General features: G+C 32.9%; 2 protein-coding genes across 2 annotated transcripts; both read right to left on the minus strand.

Moving 5' to 3' along the window:
- Window positions 1-1,485: 1,485 nt before the first annotated feature.
- Window positions 1,486-16,916, minus strand: LOC102801977 (uncharacterized). Its single transcript, XM_085505251.1, has 10 exons — window positions 16,901-16,916; window positions 15,964-16,095; window positions 14,937-15,061; window positions 13,650-13,796; window positions 13,048-13,226; window positions 12,827-12,893; window positions 9,151-9,667; window positions 3,077-3,238; window positions 2,506-2,662; window positions 1,486-1,588 (listed from the first exon to the last, which is right to left on the minus strand). The coding sequence occupies exons 1-10, from the start codon at window positions 16,914-16,916 to the stop codon at window positions 1,486-1,488; spliced, it is 1,605 nt and encodes a 534-aa protein (XP_085361377.1).
- Window positions 4,794-8,677, minus strand: LOC146736276 (uncharacterized). The gene is made up of 5 exons (XM_085505549.1): window positions 8,387-8,677; window positions 7,187-7,462; window positions 5,956-7,040; window positions 4,948-5,652; window positions 4,794-4,844 (listed from the first exon to the last, which is right to left on the minus strand). The coding sequence occupies exons 1-5, from the start codon at window positions 8,595-8,597 to the stop codon at window positions 4,794-4,796; spliced, it is 2,328 nt and encodes a 775-aa protein (XP_085361675.1). The 5' UTR covers window positions 8,598-8,677.
- Window positions 16,917-18,827: the final 1,911 nt, after the last annotated feature.

Here is an 18,827-nt window from a genome sequence, read left to right on the forward strand (position 1 = left end):
GAATCCAATCTGAAAAAAAAATGCCGTGCATCAGGAACCCGTAATGTCTAATGTATGTACCAAGTTTGAACGAAATCCATCCATAAATGCCAGAAATGTTTAATATTTGATGATTTTTTAGCACAAAAATGACCAGCATTCAGCCATTTTGAATAGGATCGTCAAACCAATATATCTGTTTATCTATGACATGATGTATAATGAATATTTAAAAATTGAACATAATCAGTGAAAGCAAGTCAGAGATATGGCACGAGAACCACATTCATTGAAACAAAATGGCCGCCAGTCAGCCATTTTGAATCTTATCTGAAAAACAAAATTATTTGCATCAAGGTCCCATAATGTCTAATGTATATACCAAGTTTGAACAAAATCCATCTGTAAACAGTCGAGAAATGCTTGATTTTTAGGATTTTTCAGCACAAAAGTTAAAAGAACTTCAATGTGCTTGTCATACATACGCTGTACTAACAATCTCTAAAATGCTGGACAGTTAAAGTAGGATGTTCGTCACCTGCGCACGCAAAGGCTTATGGGTATACACTTGTTTGTAAACTATGACACGCTATAGCCATCTGACGCATGTGCAGGTGACGACTCCCTCGCTTTAAAGAAATTCAACACTTTTAGTTTGTATTCAATTCACTATGACAGCTGAATGAACACTGATTTAGATAAAGAGAATGGGAGAAGAATATTTCTTAGTTATATCAACAAAAATTAGCAGAAATATATTTGGTTTTAAAATTTCTTTTATTTACATAATGAAGTTTAACTTCACATTGATATATTCATATAAACATACCACAACACACCTATTACAATACAGTGTGGTGCAATCAATGTTTTCATTCCAGTTTGATAAATTGTACTGTGACTGTGTTTGTGCTTAGTAGGTCACAGTGACCAAAGATGAATTTGAATATTCTTGTACCGGTATATTCTTAATTCGTGTGTACAGTGAACACTTGAATAATTCTCATGCTACTCATAAACACTAGAAAAACAAACAGATCTTATGACGAACACACTGTTTTTTTTTTAAATATCCAATAACCGTAATTGCATACTTTATTTAAGCCATGTTCTATTCACGCATGTCCCACTCAGCCAAACATTCGACATACCAGACTTGTCAAGGATATCCACGTGAAATATAACTCGTCCCAAATAATGTAAGCTATCGGTATCTTATGTTATATGGACCTTTTCATAAATTACATGTGACGAGAAAGCGCCGACAAAGCTCTACGGCGAATCAGCATTTCTTAGATCTTTCGAACGCACTTAACCAGAAAGCAATTTACAGAATTAACATGCTATTATTTTATCATGTGACAGGAAACTATAATTCAATTATTGGATCGTTCCTTTCAATAAAAAAAATATATATCACAAATGACTTTCAATCAGTTTCTCAGTAAAACAGACAACAAAGCCTATCCATGTTTTAAAAGCAAGATTACAATAATATAATTAGTGTTAAACAATGGTGTGTACTTGATGTTTAGATTTCATCCACCATTCAAGACATATTTGGTCCATCTTTACAAGTTGGTATTCATCTGTCTGCTCATTTTGTGTCCTGTCAGGGTAGATCAGATACAACTGTGAATCAATTGAGGGCATTAATTTGAATTTCATGCAATGTGATGGAATTTTCCAAAGTAGCCTTTTTTTACTATCGCACACATGTACCCTATGAGCAATTTCGAGAAATGCCTTCATAGCCATTTTGATAAATGACAAAAAAGCCCAATAATTTCTAAATTTGTTAATCCCAATATGTTGTGTGAATTACAACCAAATCACTACAATGTGATTATCTGATGACAAAATGTATATCTGTGACAGAATGTACATAACACATAAAACAATATGGAGATGTCACTGTGACTCGTGCAAAATGTTGGCATAGGCATACCGGTAATATTAAATCTTTCAATACTGTATTTTATTGTAATTTATTCTGTGAATAATATTGTCAGTGTTTGAGAGTAGCCTCAAATTTCATTAATTGTTTTAAACATTTATACAGATGTTTGTTGGCTTCATCAAAATTAATTTAACCATGAACCATGGAAAATTATTTGCACATTGATGATAGAGGAAACAGTCATATACCAACATTTTAGGGCTGTATATTGCATATTTTTCATCATTACATTGTAGATGTACATCTAAATGGATGCATCGTCAAATTGCCTACAGGTCATGATCAAAATCTTGAAATGATACAAGGGTTTATTTCTTGAAATGTGACAAAAGTTTACTCTGCCAGTGAAATATATTTGCTCTAATATATATTTCCATTGTACACTTTAGAGCGTTCAATGCTGGTGATGTAGTGTTACCCTGCTGAAATTGCTCCATATAAGGGTAGCCGAAATACTTCGGTAAGTGCACTGTGCTTTTGTTTAAGTGAATACGGTATCCATCTTGTGCAACAAAAATTTGAATTGTCATATCCTTCTAATACACATAGAGGATACCTAAACTGACCTCAGAAATGTCGATTTCTTGCGGAGTAAATGGCTGATTTGCAAACTGTCCATTTTACTATCGATATGCCGATATTGTAACCAGTTGTTGACAGCCTCTATTTGACGTTTCATGTCAAATAAAATTAATGTGTGATTGTAAACAGCATTACTGTTATCTGGTGAGAGAAAAGAATAATAAAGAGAAATAGTTAAATCAGAATGTCAGTACCTGACAAGCCTACTTTTTTCAGTCAATCATTCCAAAACAATTGATGCCTGTAAAATGTTGAAATCAACCTTTTTTGGGAGATTAAAACTGAAGCTTAACCTCCACTTTGGTAACCATTTGTATGATTCTCAGATGTCTACTACCAAATTGGCACATATGGGTGATATATTTTGTACATGATATTACATTTATAATAATATAATTAAATTATAGATTAGATAAAATAATATAATATAATTATATTTATTTATCAAACAAGATTCCTGCACTGACAACAATTTCCAGTCATAATGACTCTTTCAAGATACTAAATCTTGCTTTAATTAATTTGATTGCTGCACTTAAATGATACTTAACTCACCTGCATTACAGTGAATACTCAATAACAGCATCTGGAGTGCTTCATGTCCTTTATTAAGACCAATTAAAACCATGGCTTTATTGTTATAAGCATCAGATTTGATTTCTAATAGTCTGTTATGTATCTTATTATCATTAGTACGGGTAGTAGCTAGCTCTCCGTCTGCAAATACATATTCATATTATTTTACTATCTGAGAAATGAGATTGTTTTACCGGTATATGTCTGCACAACATAAAATATATACAATTGTTTTTGTCAAACATTATGGACTGCAGACTTTGTTGTATTTACTACCCTGCATGGTTATGACTAACTTTAAATAACAAATTATCAGTTTTTGGTGAGAAATCACATGGCGTGAGTTTAGAACATTCTGAAACACTGTCTGTCAGTTCTGGTGGAGCTGTCATCATCATTTTTACAATTTTTTTAACTACCGGTAAACCAGCACATTTCCCAAAATGAGAAGAAAAAAATAATACTCTTGATTAAGGATGTATGCTACAAAATAAAAAACCCATGGAAAATCGTTTAAAATACTACAGGTGTACAGGACATGTTACTCTAAACTCATAGAAAAGAAAAAAAACATGGGGTTAATGTACTAATTTTTAAGATACACAACTCACAATTATGCTGAGTCAGCATTTTTAAGTAGCTTTAATAAATAACTTAAGTTGTCATTTATACTCGGTCTTAATCCACATTTTTACTGAAATTGATTTTATCCTATCAGCACATAATATGAGTTCATATTTAAATTCAATTCTAATGAATTTAAGAAATTACCTATTTAAAGAAAACAATAGTTTCCTTCATTTAGTTTTGTATTTTAGATAAAAAAATTCATAGAAACTGTCCTACAAAAAATGTCATCCATGGAAATCTCTTGAAATTGTGTATATGTCGAGTGCTTATGAAGTTATTCCATATTATACATTGAAAATGGTATGCTAATGCACTACTTTTTGAGAAAAAATTAGTTTAATTGTCAGTTTCAATAATCTTGGTGGCCATGTTGGATCATTTGCGTGACCTTTGACATTTGACCTTTGCCAGTGCCCTTGTCAATATACATACCGGGGTACATCAAATATGGTCATGTACATCCAACATCAGTAGATTATATTGTTTTATATATGAAGTACAGTTTATATATATTGGCTGGGTGCTTGGGAGAATATTCTTACCTTTCATTGGAAATATAGAAATTCAAAGTCAAGCCACTATTAATGCACTGAAGTATTATTTTCTTCTGAGGGATACTGATGAAAGCATTGTATTCTCAGTTAGGGCACAGGTGTGTATGGTGGTGGGGAGGGGTGTGGTGCGCTGTAACATACATACAAGGCAGAGTATGACTAGTGTTACCATACATGAAGTGACAAAAAGATCAGTATTGTTTAGTTGTAAGTAATATTTATTTTGTGTTCTGTTTTTTTAAATATTCATATATCGATAAATAAATAAAAGTGGTCCATAAATACTAATATAATTAAATATTTCACATATTTTAAAATCATATAACACTTGCTTTATCATTTTATTAATATACAATTGTATGTATTTAATTTTTTTTAAATCTGGATATAAATACATATATTTAGATACAATAACCTTCAATGGACAAAAAAAGTGTTTTCTTTTCTGAAAATATGCCAACATTGCATGAATAATCCCATTTTCACCCTATGAGACATTTACATACCAAATATCAGTCTAGTGTTCTCAAAGAAGTCATGTAACGAATGGATGGATTAGTGAACTAAAAAAATAGCACAAGAGTCATTAATCATTGTTTTAAATATAGTTACTTCTTTTCAAAAAACTGTGATAGTGACAAGAATGTTTTTTTTATGTTTGGTTACCCGTGGATGATCAAAATAATCTTCACTAAGCAACTTCACCAATCCATCTATCCCTCCTCTGCTATAAGCCAAGTTCAAGTGACAAAAAGCCAGACCAGAAGCAGCTATATTCTCAGCCATACACTTTGTAATTACCTTCTTACTTATTAGTTGACTAAGAGAAGACAGATTTTTCTTTTTACACAATAGAAATTCAAGAGCTTCTATAATAAAATCAACAGAGAAGCTATGTTTACTAATATGGCTGATGTCAACATTACATTTACCAATCAATTGTTGAAGCATATTTACATCATGTTTTGCATTGTGAGCACTGTATTCAGTGTGTAAATAATCATTAACCAGGTTTTCTTCAGAGTAAGATGATCGAGGTGGTAACATTTCACGAAATACAGAGAGCGTATCAGAAAAGCAGCAATGTTTATGTTTCAGTTTGTCTAAAAGACCATATCTTTGCACAGAACTAACTAGAATCCTAGCATCAAAATTCTTACAGTTATGTGCAACTAACACAGAATTTAATGGAATCCATTCTATAAAACTCTCAAGAGCATCTTTCTGTGATAATGTTGGTACTAAATTAAAGTTATGAAACAGTTTACCACATGTATATGTCAACCCAGTTACATTGGATGCTGCTGGATGTATTGGCTGACAAGGCTCAACATACTCATCAAATATTTTACCATCATAAGATGCAGCAATCTGACAAATTGAGGAATCAATACCAAATGATGTTGTTTCAAGATCAAATACAACAACAGGAGAATCTTGAAGTATTTTTACTGGAAAACTTACAGGAGCATTAACTGGTTCAGGAATACATGTAATATCAATGTCATTTCTAATTGCAATGTTTGTGTTGTATGTGTCACCTTCTCTTAACTCAGTAGCATTGCATTTTTTGTTTCGCTCCTCTTTTAATTGTATACGTCTAAGTTTGTATTTTTTGTTTTCTGTCTGCATCTTTCTTTTTCTTGCTTTATTGTCTAGTTTTATTCCCCTCACCTGTGAAACAATTCCAGGAGATAGTCCATTTTCTTTGTTAACACTACAAACATATGTGTATCCACTATTTTTCTGTGAAACTGCTGCTGCAATGCGGATATTTAAACTTTCTGATTTACTGTAATGTCTGTTTTTTGGTGCTTTAGAAGCAACAGTGTTATGAAAGCTTTCATTGGCTTGTGTTGAACTCATAAGAGAAAGTTTATTTGCACATGCAGCATACATTTCAAAAATAGATTTTAAATCTTTACGCAATTCTACCCCAGAAAGATCTTTACCATATGGAAGACGTTTGTGGCAGTAAGTATCTGGCTGACGTTGGTAACCACACCATTTACGATCACATGATTCATGAGATCCAAATGCATGGGGAACAATGGCAAGCACGTTTTTATTGATTAAAGCTGGCCTACCTTTGTTCTGAGTAACAGCATAGGAAAAACATGTTTGAAAATACTTGATAACACGTGGTGTTAATATTTTGTGAGTTTTTGAAAGTTCATATAGTTTATTTCCTAGACCTTTTTTGGTGTGGTTCACATCTGGTCTCTTTTCAATATCTTGGTTAATTTCTGTTCTTAGTTTATGAATGGTTGTTGTATCATCATCCATAGTTAAAGATACTGTTTTAGCACTAGTTTTGTTAATAGTTTTTACCACTTCAACAGCAATATCTCCTTCCATAGCTTTGGAACTCCCTGTCCAGTTTTTACGACAGTCATGTTTTCTTGTGTTCATATCCCCATTTTCACAAAATTTGCATCCCTTTGAACGCACAGCATATCCCATAATTTTACCAGTTGCTTCCCCTATAGCAGCACCATGACCTGACAGACTGTTATATTCTTTGCCAGGGCCACGGCGCTGCCATGCACCATCAAAGGAAATATCAACTTGATTTTCATGTGAACTAAGTTTTTGTTCTTCAGTAAGAGCTTTAACACACAGTCGTTTTGCAACATTCTCAATACCAACACCTGCTTCTCTTTCTCTTTTCTTTAATGTCTTGTGGTGTATACCCGGTATATTCAGTGAGGCAAGGAAGTTATTCACATGAGTCTCTCCCATTCCACTGTGTACCATTCCTATGTTATGAAATAAGAAACAACTTAGATTAACATTTTATAAGATTAGTTTTTGCTGCCCTACATTACTAAAAGTATGATCACCAATATATGACCATAAGAGGTTAATAATTGAGATGAATCCTTAGTTTGCCTGTAAATCTTACCGGTGGCTAATTTGGTATTTACATCAAATATAGGTAATCCTTGGTTTGATTTGGCATTCCTATGTGTCGAACCTGTATACACATGGTTTACAGCACCACATATCTGGCAAGCTATATACAGTACACTACCAAGACCATATCGTCTCTCCTCCTGGCAATCCACCAGAACAAGGTGTTCACAACACACAGCACAGGCTTTTAATCCCTCAGCTAGAACAGACAGCTGTACTATTCTGCGACCAACATTCCAATTTATAGCACTTTCTGAAGTAACTTCTGTAAAGATAAATCAGATTATCATTACAGTCATCATGTAAATAAATTTCATGCAATTTGCACTACTATACTGGCTAACAGATATTAACAACAGTAAGATGTTAACATACTATCTGTGCTATTCGTAAGAAATGTATGAATATTTACAGAAATAAAAAGAAACCATTATTCCAAAATCATCATTTCCAAAGGAGCCATAGGCAAAACAGGAACTCTCTCACATTCAGATAATGTGAAAAATAACAATAATTTTTAGGTCATGGCTTATTTTCAGAAAAAACATTTATTGGGAGAAAATGTCCAAAAATATATATTACAATGTATTTAGAACAAAAATATTTGACACAATAACAAATAGAAAAAATAAAATTCAAGTATCTACTATAATATGCAAGTATTTTAATTTCCTTAACACAGCCGCAAGTTCATCATGTTACATGTTAATTTTTTTCTGAAGAGTAAACAGATGAAATTTCAATGCTCTAAATTTATAACACTAGGAAAATAAATATGGATTTCAAAACAGCAAAATATAGAAAATATTTGAACATGCTGTTTATTCATAGTTAAAATTGTATCCCCTTGGTTATATGGAAGTGTGAGGACAATCATGCCCTCAAATTGGGGGTTTTGTGCGTATAGTTAAAATTACCAGTTCGCGTTGAAGGCACCTCGTCATAATTAATGAAAGCTGCAGACGACGCGACAGACAAACTTCGTTGTCAAATATTTTTTTTATCACAATTTCTGTATTTAGTGAAACAGGAATTAGGAAAAAATAAACACTGTTTCCCCCAAAATAAGCATAATCCGATGTTCATAAAAACAAATAAAATGTGAAAATATATTGATTCGAGTTGTGGATAACAGTTGCAGACGACTCAACCAAAGTTTACGTCGTATACTGACACCGTACATACGTACCTGAATTTGATTCTAAAACTACTTCAGCAACTTTCTTATGTTGGCGGTTCGCCTGGATAACTGCCAATCTTCTTCTCTTCTCTTTCTCGGTCAAAAATCCTTTAAATTTGCGTGCATTCGGCGATCGCGAAGCGTACTTGTTTGTTGTGGCAGCCATCTTGAAAGTCTGCTTCCAATGCGCAGAACGTATGCGCAGTGCATTTCCGCGCATACAACCTTAAAGGAGAATTTGCACTTAGTCTAGTTTTAGGCTGTGAATGTACATCACCAATTATAAAACTCTAATCAATCACCCAATATTTTTATAAACAATACCACAGAAATAGAAATAAATTCCTGAGAATATTGATGTCCAGCAACTGCAATTTTTTGATTCATTGAGTGTTTTCTGAGGTGCTTTACTGTTGAACACACAGACGACACATGTAAAGCTTCATGGGTAAATACCATCTGTCAATCATTGAGAAGGTATTTATTTCTTGATTATTTCAACTATTAAGCTAAGCCTCATTTTAGGTAATTGACATTGTTTGAATGATAATATAAATAAACTAATTTGATTAATTTACGGAAGTAATGTTGTTTTTTTAGATTTTTGCTTTGTAAACATAATTTTGACTTATCGATTAGATCAATTTGTGATACATGTACCAGTACTTAAAGAACATGACATGTGACTAGCTCATTTGCCAAATCAAGCAAGATGTTGGAAGTTATATTCACCTGTGAAGAAACACAATGACTAGATGAATAGAAATCCTAACCTGTGTTAATTCTTCTTCTTTTTATCCCCACACCATCATCAAGTTGTTCTTCTATAATTGGCATCACGTCTCCCAACAGCTGACAGACATGATCTAAGCATTCCAAGGCATCACTGCTTTGATTCATTTCCACCAATGACTCGGCCTGCATCATTAAAACTATGGCAACATGCAGTAGTTTCTCCTCATCAGAACTTTGGCAAGATCGATGCATTTCCTTGTCATCACTTCGTAATCGCTTTCTAGATGTACTTTCCATGGGTTCATCAAAAGTTTCATCAAGTAGTGTATTTTTTGAAACATTCAGTGTTTCATCGCTGAATGATACCAACAATGAAGGTGAAGAAAACTGGTTAATTATCAGTAATCTTCCATTATCGTCTGATGATGTTGACTTTGAGATTAGTTCTTGAGCCACAAGGCAGACATCTTCATGTCGGTACACCATCAATAAAGCAGCTACAGCCTCACAGTATATGATAATGAAATCTGGCATGCTGTTGGGAATATCCTCACACTGAGATAGTTTGTAGGAAGAAAAAAAGGTTAAACAATAGTAAATATGCTACACAGTACTTTCTTAACTACATAGTTTTATAGTGTTTGTAGTATTATATTTGTCACATGAAAGTTCTTAATTGGGCCTTGATTCCTAAATATCACAAATATTGGTACTTTCTGTGGGTACTGTTGTCCTAGCAATTCTTCATATTGCACCTGCATGTCTGCCATGTACAACTGTTTCTGAATTTTTAATGACATCGATACTTGTATTTTTAGGAAAAATATTGATTATGACCTCTATGACATCAAATTGAGGACTTTAATATTGCAGTGCTAATACTAAGTTTAGCTACAAATGCCTAGAATCTATGTAGTGTTCCACTCACTCCAGTGATGCCTAGAATCTATGTAGTGTTCCACTCACTATAACTCACTTCAGTAATGCCTAGAATCTATGTAGTGTTCAACTCACTTCAGTAATGGCTTGAATCTATGTAGTGTTCAACTCACTCCAGTGATGCCTAGAATCTATGTAGTGTTCCACTCACTGTAACTCACTTCAGTAATGCCTAGAATCTATGTAGTGTTCAACTCACTCCAGTGATGCCTAGAATCTATGTAGTATTCCACTCACTATAACTCATCCCAGTAATGCCTATATTCTATGTAGTGTTCCACTCACTATAACTCACTCCAGTAATGCCTAGAATCTATGTTGTGCTCCACTCACTATAACTCACTCCAGTTATGCCTAGAATCTATGTAGTGTTCCACTCACTATAACTCACTCCAGTAATACCTAGAATCAGTGTAGTTTTCCACTCACTATAACTCACTCCAGTAATGCTTAAAGTCTATGTAGTGTTCCACTCACTATAACTCAATCCAGTGATGCCTAGAATCTATGTAGTATTGCACTCACTATAACTCACTCCAGTAATGCCGAGAATCTATGTAGTGTTCCACTCACTATAACTCACTTCAGTAATGCCTAGAATTCATGTAGTGTTCCACTCACTATAACTCACTTCAGTAATGCCTAGAATCTATGTAGTGTTCCACTCACTATAACTCACTCCAGTAATGCCTAAAGTCTATGTAGTGTTCCACTCACTATAACTCAATCCAGTAATGCCTAAAATCTATGTAGTGTTCCACTCACTATAACTCACCCCAGTAATGCCTAGAATTCATGTAGTGTTCCACTCACTATAACTCACTTCAGTAATGCCTAGAATCAGTGTAGTGTTCCACTCACTATAACTCACTCCAGTAATGCCTAAAGTCTATGTAGTGTTCCACTCACTATAAATCACTCCAGTAATGCCTAGAATCTATGTTGTGTTCCACTCTCTATAACTCACTCTAGTAATGCTTAGAATCTATGTAGTGTTCCACTCACTATAACTCACTCCAGCAATGCCAAGAATCAATGTTCCACTCAATATAACTCACTCCAGTAATGCCAAGAATCTATGTAGTGTTCCACTCACTATAACTCACTCCAGTAATGCCTAGAATCTATGTAGTGTTCCACTCACTATAACTCACTCCAGCAATGCCAAGAATCAATGTTCCACTCACTATAACTCACTCCAGTATTGCCCAGAATCTATGTAGTGTTCCACTCACTATAACTCACTCCATTAATGTCTGGAATCTATGTAGTGTTCCACTCACTATAACTCACTCCATTAATGTCTAGAATCTATGTAGTGTTCCACTCACTATAACTCACTCCAGTAATGCCGAGCATCTATGTAGTGTTGCACTCACTATAACTCACTCCAGTATTACCTAGAATCTATGTAGTGTTCCACTCACTATAACTCACTCCAGTAATGCCTAGAATCTATGTATTGTTCCACTCACTATAACTCACTCCAGTGATGCCTAAAGTCTATGTAGTGTTGCACTCACTATAACTCACTCCATTAATGCCTAGAATCTATGTAGTGTTGCACTCACTATAACTCACTCCAGTAATGCCGAGAATCTATGTAGTGTTGCACTCACTATAACTCACTCCAGTAATGCCGAGAATCTATGTAGTGTTGCACTCACTATAACTCATCTCAGTAATGCCTAGAATCTATGTAGTGTTGCACTCACTATAACTCACTCCAGTATTGCCTAGAATCTATGTAGTGTTGCACTCACTATAACTCACTCCAGTAATGCCGAGAATCTATGTAGTGTTCCACTCACTATAACTCACTCCAGTATTGCCTAGAATCTATGTAGTGTTGCACTCACTATAACTCACTCCAGTAATGCCTAGAATCTATGTAGTGTTCCACTCACTATAACTCACTCCAGCAATGCCTAGAATCTATGTAGTGTTGCACTCACTATAACTCACTCCAGTAATGCCTAGAATCTATGTAGTGTTCCACTCACTATAACTCACTCCAGCAATGCCAAGAATCAATGTTCCACTCAATATAATTCACTCCAGTATTGCCCAGAATCTATGTAGTGTTGCACTCACTATAACTCACTCCATTAATGCCTAGAATCTATGTAGTGTTCCACTCACTATAACTCACTCCAGAAATGCCTAGAATCTATGTAGTGTTGCACTCACTATAACTCACTCCAGTATTGCCTAGAATCTATGTAGTGTTCCACTCACTATAACTCACTCCAGAAATGCCTAGAATCTATGTAATGTTCCACTCACTATAACTCACTCCAGTAATGCCTAGAATCTATGTAGTGTTCCACTCACTATAACTCACTTTTCTAGTTATGGTGCTAGTAGTAACTCATTATTCATTCAGAGATTTATTGCCTATATATATCAATATCGAAAAATAATATATTTTAATATTCCTTGGCTAGCATAAATGCTGTACATTTGTAATTCAATGAACCATTTAATAAATCCTAGCATTATACCTGAGCATGTTCATACTACAAAGATTCTTGTCTACTTATAAGGACTCAACAACAGTAAAATTACACATTAATTTTTCACTTGGTTGTGATTTTATATTTTTGCTTATAAATTGAATCCGCTAAATTAATCTATGTGCACATTAAAATTACAACAGAACTCATTGTTTCCCTGTGAAAATGAATACTTCAACAGTAGTTTCATCAGTAGGTTGTTTAATATACAAATAATTTAGTATAAGAAGTAAAATGTCAATAGACAAATTAATATTACCTGCAGGATACTGGAATCCACAGTCATTCCTAACAAATCAACATACTTCTCAGCAGCAACCTCATATCTATGTCATTGAAAGTTACAACAAAATTCTGACCTCATGACAAAATTCAATAAATCGTGCTTAGTGAATTAATTGTTAATTCGACAAAGCAAATTAATTCATACATATTCTAACAGTGTTCAATTATTGTATCCAAGACATAAAACATGGTTACCTTTCTAGCTCTAAGCATCGTTTTGCCATGATATATAATATGGATATGACAGACAACTTATTTGTACATTTAGACAGCACTACTGACTTGTGTGAATGGCGCGGCACTTCAAGATTGTTAATTGTCATAATAAGGTGTTTTTTATTCATGTTTTTCTGAAAATCTTTTGTCTGCATTGCCTGAAATATAATAAAAATAAACATAAGGCTGTAATTGACACAATCTCTTTTTGGATAAGAAGGAATAGTTATTATTTCCAGTAACTTACCTACTGGAAAATGTGGCCAATCCATTACATTTTATGCAAATTAGCAAAAACAATTTGACCAGAATATACATTATGAAGACAAATTATCTTTTTACATCTTTGAAAAACAAGAATGATTATGTTCCAGCAGCAAACTAGAACAAAAATTCTACAAACCTACCCAGTGTTTTTTAACACTTTTTTTGTTTAGCCTTCAACAGACCCAATATTTTAAAATAATTGAGGGCAAGTTCAAAACAAAACTAAAATGCATCATTTCCTTATCAATCAGTGTGGTGGCGCACTACATATATAAAACTCTACAGCGCCACCTATAGTTGACTGTAATACTCACTTTGATGAGGAGATTCCATGTTTCCAACTCAGCCTCATAGAGTTGTAATGTGTGATACTGCAACGCTATATTGTACAGCGATGTGACAAATCTGAAATCTTTCTGTACTACCTCAGAATAACAGTGAATTGCTGTCTGTGGTTTCTTCTAGTATCAAAAAAATAAACAAGTGTGTTAATCCATAAATTAAATTAAACCCAATTAATTTTGATCTAATAACATAATAATAGATGAAGTTATAATAGAGTAATCACATGTAGTGTTACAAGCTCATCTACAACATCCTTACACTCCTATAATAATGTATAGTTGATCTTTTAGAACATATATTCCCATAGAAATCCCATAGAACACAATGGAACAGAATTCCTATGTTATACAAAAAAAATAATATCCTATATGAATCCCATTTCGGTCATATATGATGTCAAAACAATAACATACTACGAAATTCTTTTTAAGAGATGTGATATTCTATGGGAATTATATTCATATTTTAACATCCTATATGATTCCTGTTACACTGTACAGTGGAATACTTTATTTTCGCTGGAATTAATTTTCGCTAAAAAGGCTTTTTGGGCGTTTTGCTTGGAATTTATTTTCACTGATTTTTGATGAGTTTAATGTGAAATATAGGAAAAAAAGTATATTTGCTGGATTTTATTTTCACGGAATAATCCCTTCAGCGAAAATATTATCCCAAACCAACAAAATACCTAGTTTCATTGAAATCTGTTTTAAATTAATAGTACATGAGAAAAAGTGAAAAAGCTTAAAGTCTGTTAATATGGAAATTAGGTAATTAATATGCATTGATTTCAGTGGAACAGACTCACACACACATATATAGAGGTCTTACCATTGTTGTGATTTAACTAGAATTTAATTAAACTCAATTACATTACAATTTCAAATCATAACATAACACTTTCTGTTTTTGTTTGATGTTCCATATTAAACACAGAATGCCTTTTAATGTTATTCGATTACCTAAAATCCCATCAACGTAGTTGGGAGAGAACTTAACAGTTTCAAATTTGGAGGAAATCGCTTGTTCGTAGAACTGGTTGACACGATTAACATCATATGGGCTAGTATTGTTCACAAACCAAACGCGAGTGAAGAATACACCCCATGACATGAGTAACCACCAGCTTTACAAAAAAAGATAGACAGTCCCAGCTTATCACCTTTTTATCAGATGTCCAACTCAAAATGTCAAAAAAAAGATCATTATTTAATGTTTGTGAATTGTATGCTTAATTCACATCACTGTGTACTTACCTGCTTTGCTAAACAACATCCCTTTAGGTTTAATATAATTGGTTCATAGGAAGTCACATGACTTTCTGTATCTTGTAATATTTGTAATGATTTGATATAGTGACCATTCTGATAAGACAGATATCCTGAAAAGATAAGTTTATGGAATGTAGACTAGTCACAACACTGGTGATAACAGTAACAATCCATAACTGAACACATTATATACTAAAACAAAACAAATATTGTTTAATTAAGCTTTTGAAAGGCCAAACCTGTGTTTTTATTCCATATTTTGTGTAAAACCTGTGGGGGAATTATGCCTTTTTGGTCTAAAATTGAATTTATAGAAAAGCACATAAATAGATGCAAAACTTTGCACTAAAATGTTGCCAGTGAAAATTCTGGTATTCAATTTGAATTTGGGTTTCAGGGAAGTTTAGACAGAAGTGAAAATAGTTTTTCATATGTTAAGATCCCAGTCACTAAAACTTTTCTCATGAAGCTGAACTGACCAACCTTATTTTAATACTTGATACATTTTACATTTAATAATTGTGTACATTTATAATGTGGATCGTCTCTTTTTAGCTTTTAGTTAAATTCACTGAAAATTTAAATGTTAGTGACATACATGTATTCATCATGAGTTACGTGCATGTACACCCAATGCTATTGAAACAACAAGCTCATAATGATTTCTTTCAATTTAATAAATATTCATCAATTTCATAGTTCACGCTGAAGGAATAACACTGGGACATTTTAAAATGACTACCACATCACTTCATTCATTCATTCATCTCCTTCAGTATGGCAACATCTACCAACTGACATTCGTACAGCACCAAATGTTAATACATTCAAATCCAGATTACTTCACTACGTTGATAGGCTGGTTTGATTCAACTGCCATTGAAATTATCGGTACTAAATTTACATAAAAATTAAGGAAATATGTATGGTGTGTCAATATTTATGTATTTTACTAAATTTTGAATTTGCTTACTCCCCATTCCAGAGAAAAATGAGTAATTTTAAAACTCACCATTGATGTACTTTGCCATTACCCACAATGCATCTGTTTGATGTAATTTACATGACAGACACTGTTTGTAATCTTTTTTCACATAGCAACAACAAATCTTGATAAACTTTAGGACATCTGAGAAATAAAGACCTGGATAAAAAACAAAATTCATGGCTTTATAGTAATAATAATAACATGAATCTTGATCTGTAAACTATTTTGACAAGCGAAATGATTTCCATTGAAAACATTTCTCTTTATTTCAGTGTTCCAATTTTAAGTGCCATTTATTACATGCAATGTATACATTATATGGTATCCAAATCCAACACAATGTGTCCAGGCCTTGCTATTTGAAAATAGCTGGAAAGTTATAAATAGCTCTCCTGAAAGTACTGAGTTATGGGAGTGATTTCAATGCATTGAGAGATAAATTTGCATCAAAGAAAGCTGAGAGTATTGAAGACATATTAAAAATTAATTAGCCTCCCAAACAAGAAGCTAGGCAGCTAATATTTGTCTGCTATTTGAGATGTACAATGTGAAAACAATGTGATCCATATATTGAAGTTTATAATCGGTACTTACAGAAATTAGATTTGATTTTACATCTGTGGTGTTCAGCCTTTCAGCATCTCTACCACAAGTTCAATTTAAATCTGATTTTTGAGATACCAAATATTGGCTCATAATAATTAGATAATTAATATGTATCAATCTGTTTTTCATTGTTAAACTAATCACATCTGTGGATCACCCAAGAGCATCTCTAAACCAAAGTTAAATGAAATGCGATGATTATGCAAATAGTATTCTCAAATTTCAATCCAAAACTAATGCATTGTTCCAAGGCACTTATATACCAAGTCTTATTGCAATGCAATAATTGGTTTTTGAAAGAAAGGTAAAAATTAGTAAAAAACTCAAAACTAATTAGTTGCATTGTCTTACATACCAAAAGTACATGGCATATTGATGGAAAAGCTGAAAACTGGAAAATCATTATGCAAATTGTGTAATTAATTTACGCAGAGTTTAATGTAACACTAATAAGGTCTGTGTAAAGTCACAGACCATCAATGTACCAATTTTCATTGAAATGTGATTCATTCATAATGCAAACTAGGTAATTAATATGCACAAATATTACCTCAAAATTTATCAAGTCTGTGCATTGTTCTATGACATTTATGTACTAAGTTTCATTGTAATGTGATGATTAGTACTTGAGATATCAGTGGAAAAGCCAAAATTGACTAATCATTTTGCAATTTAGGTGAATAATATTTTTAGCTTTTAGTTTTTTCAGCTCTTCTGGACAAAATTTTGCCTAACAAGGCAAGAACTCAGCTTTACAGGAAAGGTCTGTGTATTGTGACAACTATGTCACCTTAATCTTAATAATTTTTAAATATATTAACTGCATTGATACCACAACATAACAACAGTTACAGTAACTGTAATGCCAAGAATTGAAATGCACCAGAGACGCCTTTTTAGGGTTTTAGTCAAAATTTAAAAAAAAAAAAAATGTCTCCATAGGAATTCATAGCTCTGATCAAAAGCATATTGCACTTGCCAAGTACAGTTCATTTCATTTCACTGGGGTAAATGCTCACAAGCAGATCAATGAAAAGAGACAGCCATCAGTATCACTGCATCACCTTTTAAATGTGTGAGTGAAAGTCGATCCATATAGTCCACATCACTAGAATATCTGATAAAGATGCTCATATTATAATGCATTATCAGACGGACAGACATGCAGACACCTCATTAACCTAATATGATTTATGTCATAGGAAGTGTAAAAATATACATATATGTTGAAACTGCATATAATCACATGGTACTTTTAAAGCTATTTATAAAAATGGAGTACTGGTAGTTGAAATTCAAAACAGACCATGAATGGATAAACAGATAATTTGAACAGATGTACTGGTAAGTATTTGCAAGCATATACATGTATGTGTGACCCAATACAATCACTAAGAAATAATAATAATAATATAGTTAATATTATAATTATTGAACTACATTTAATATATATTTTGTTGAGATATTTCAAAAGCTAATTTAAAGGTTATTTCAGGAGCAAATTATGTCAATTTCAGAAGCATGTTCCACTTCATGTGTAGTAGTGATTTGAGATCAGAAATTCATACTTTCTCATCCAAGACAATAAATTGCTTCACTGTTACAGGAACATACATTATATATATAGAAATGACACTAAAATTATAAATAACTACAAAATGAATTACCATACAAAAGCAGCAGAATTATTTTGTCTATCAGTTATGTCTCATCTTAATTATTATTGTAATGTATCACTGTTCATATTTCAAAAATCCATGTCTGTGAATATATGGGTTCTATCGACCCTGAAAATGCATAACAAATTTGTGATTCAACGTAAAATTGCTTGTAGAGAATTAAGAAAATACAGTTGGATACAGCCATAACTATAAATCAAAGAAATTTTTGAAAAACTTCTATATGGTGAAAGATTAGGAGGCATGTTTAATTTGTTTGTGTACGAGTTAAATATTAGATGAGTTTTACCTTTACTTAACCCTAGTATGAGCTGATTTTTTGTAATGTTTGACTAAATTCCACATTCAAAAAATTGGAGGAGGGCTAAATAATTTTATGAAAAATAAATTGTTGAGGGTGAAAAGAAAAATTTGAGGAAAAAATGATTGGAAAAATGTGAATAAAAAAAATGTAGTGGAAATATTATTTATCAAGAAAAAATCCTCAAGTCCCCATCCCCTGATTTTACATGGGTAGTTCCTGTTTATGAATTTCAGTCAGTGACCTTAGAGTAGTTAATAATTGAGAATGGAATGCTTCAAACTGCACAGTCATGACATAAT

Source organism: Saccoglossus kowalevskii, chromosome 11 (assembly GCF_978046115.1).
Source record: "Saccoglossus kowalevskii chromosome 11, keSacKowa6.1, whole genome shotgun sequence".
NCBI lineage: Eukaryota > Metazoa > Hemichordata > Enteropneusta > Harrimaniidae > Saccoglossus > Saccoglossus kowalevskii.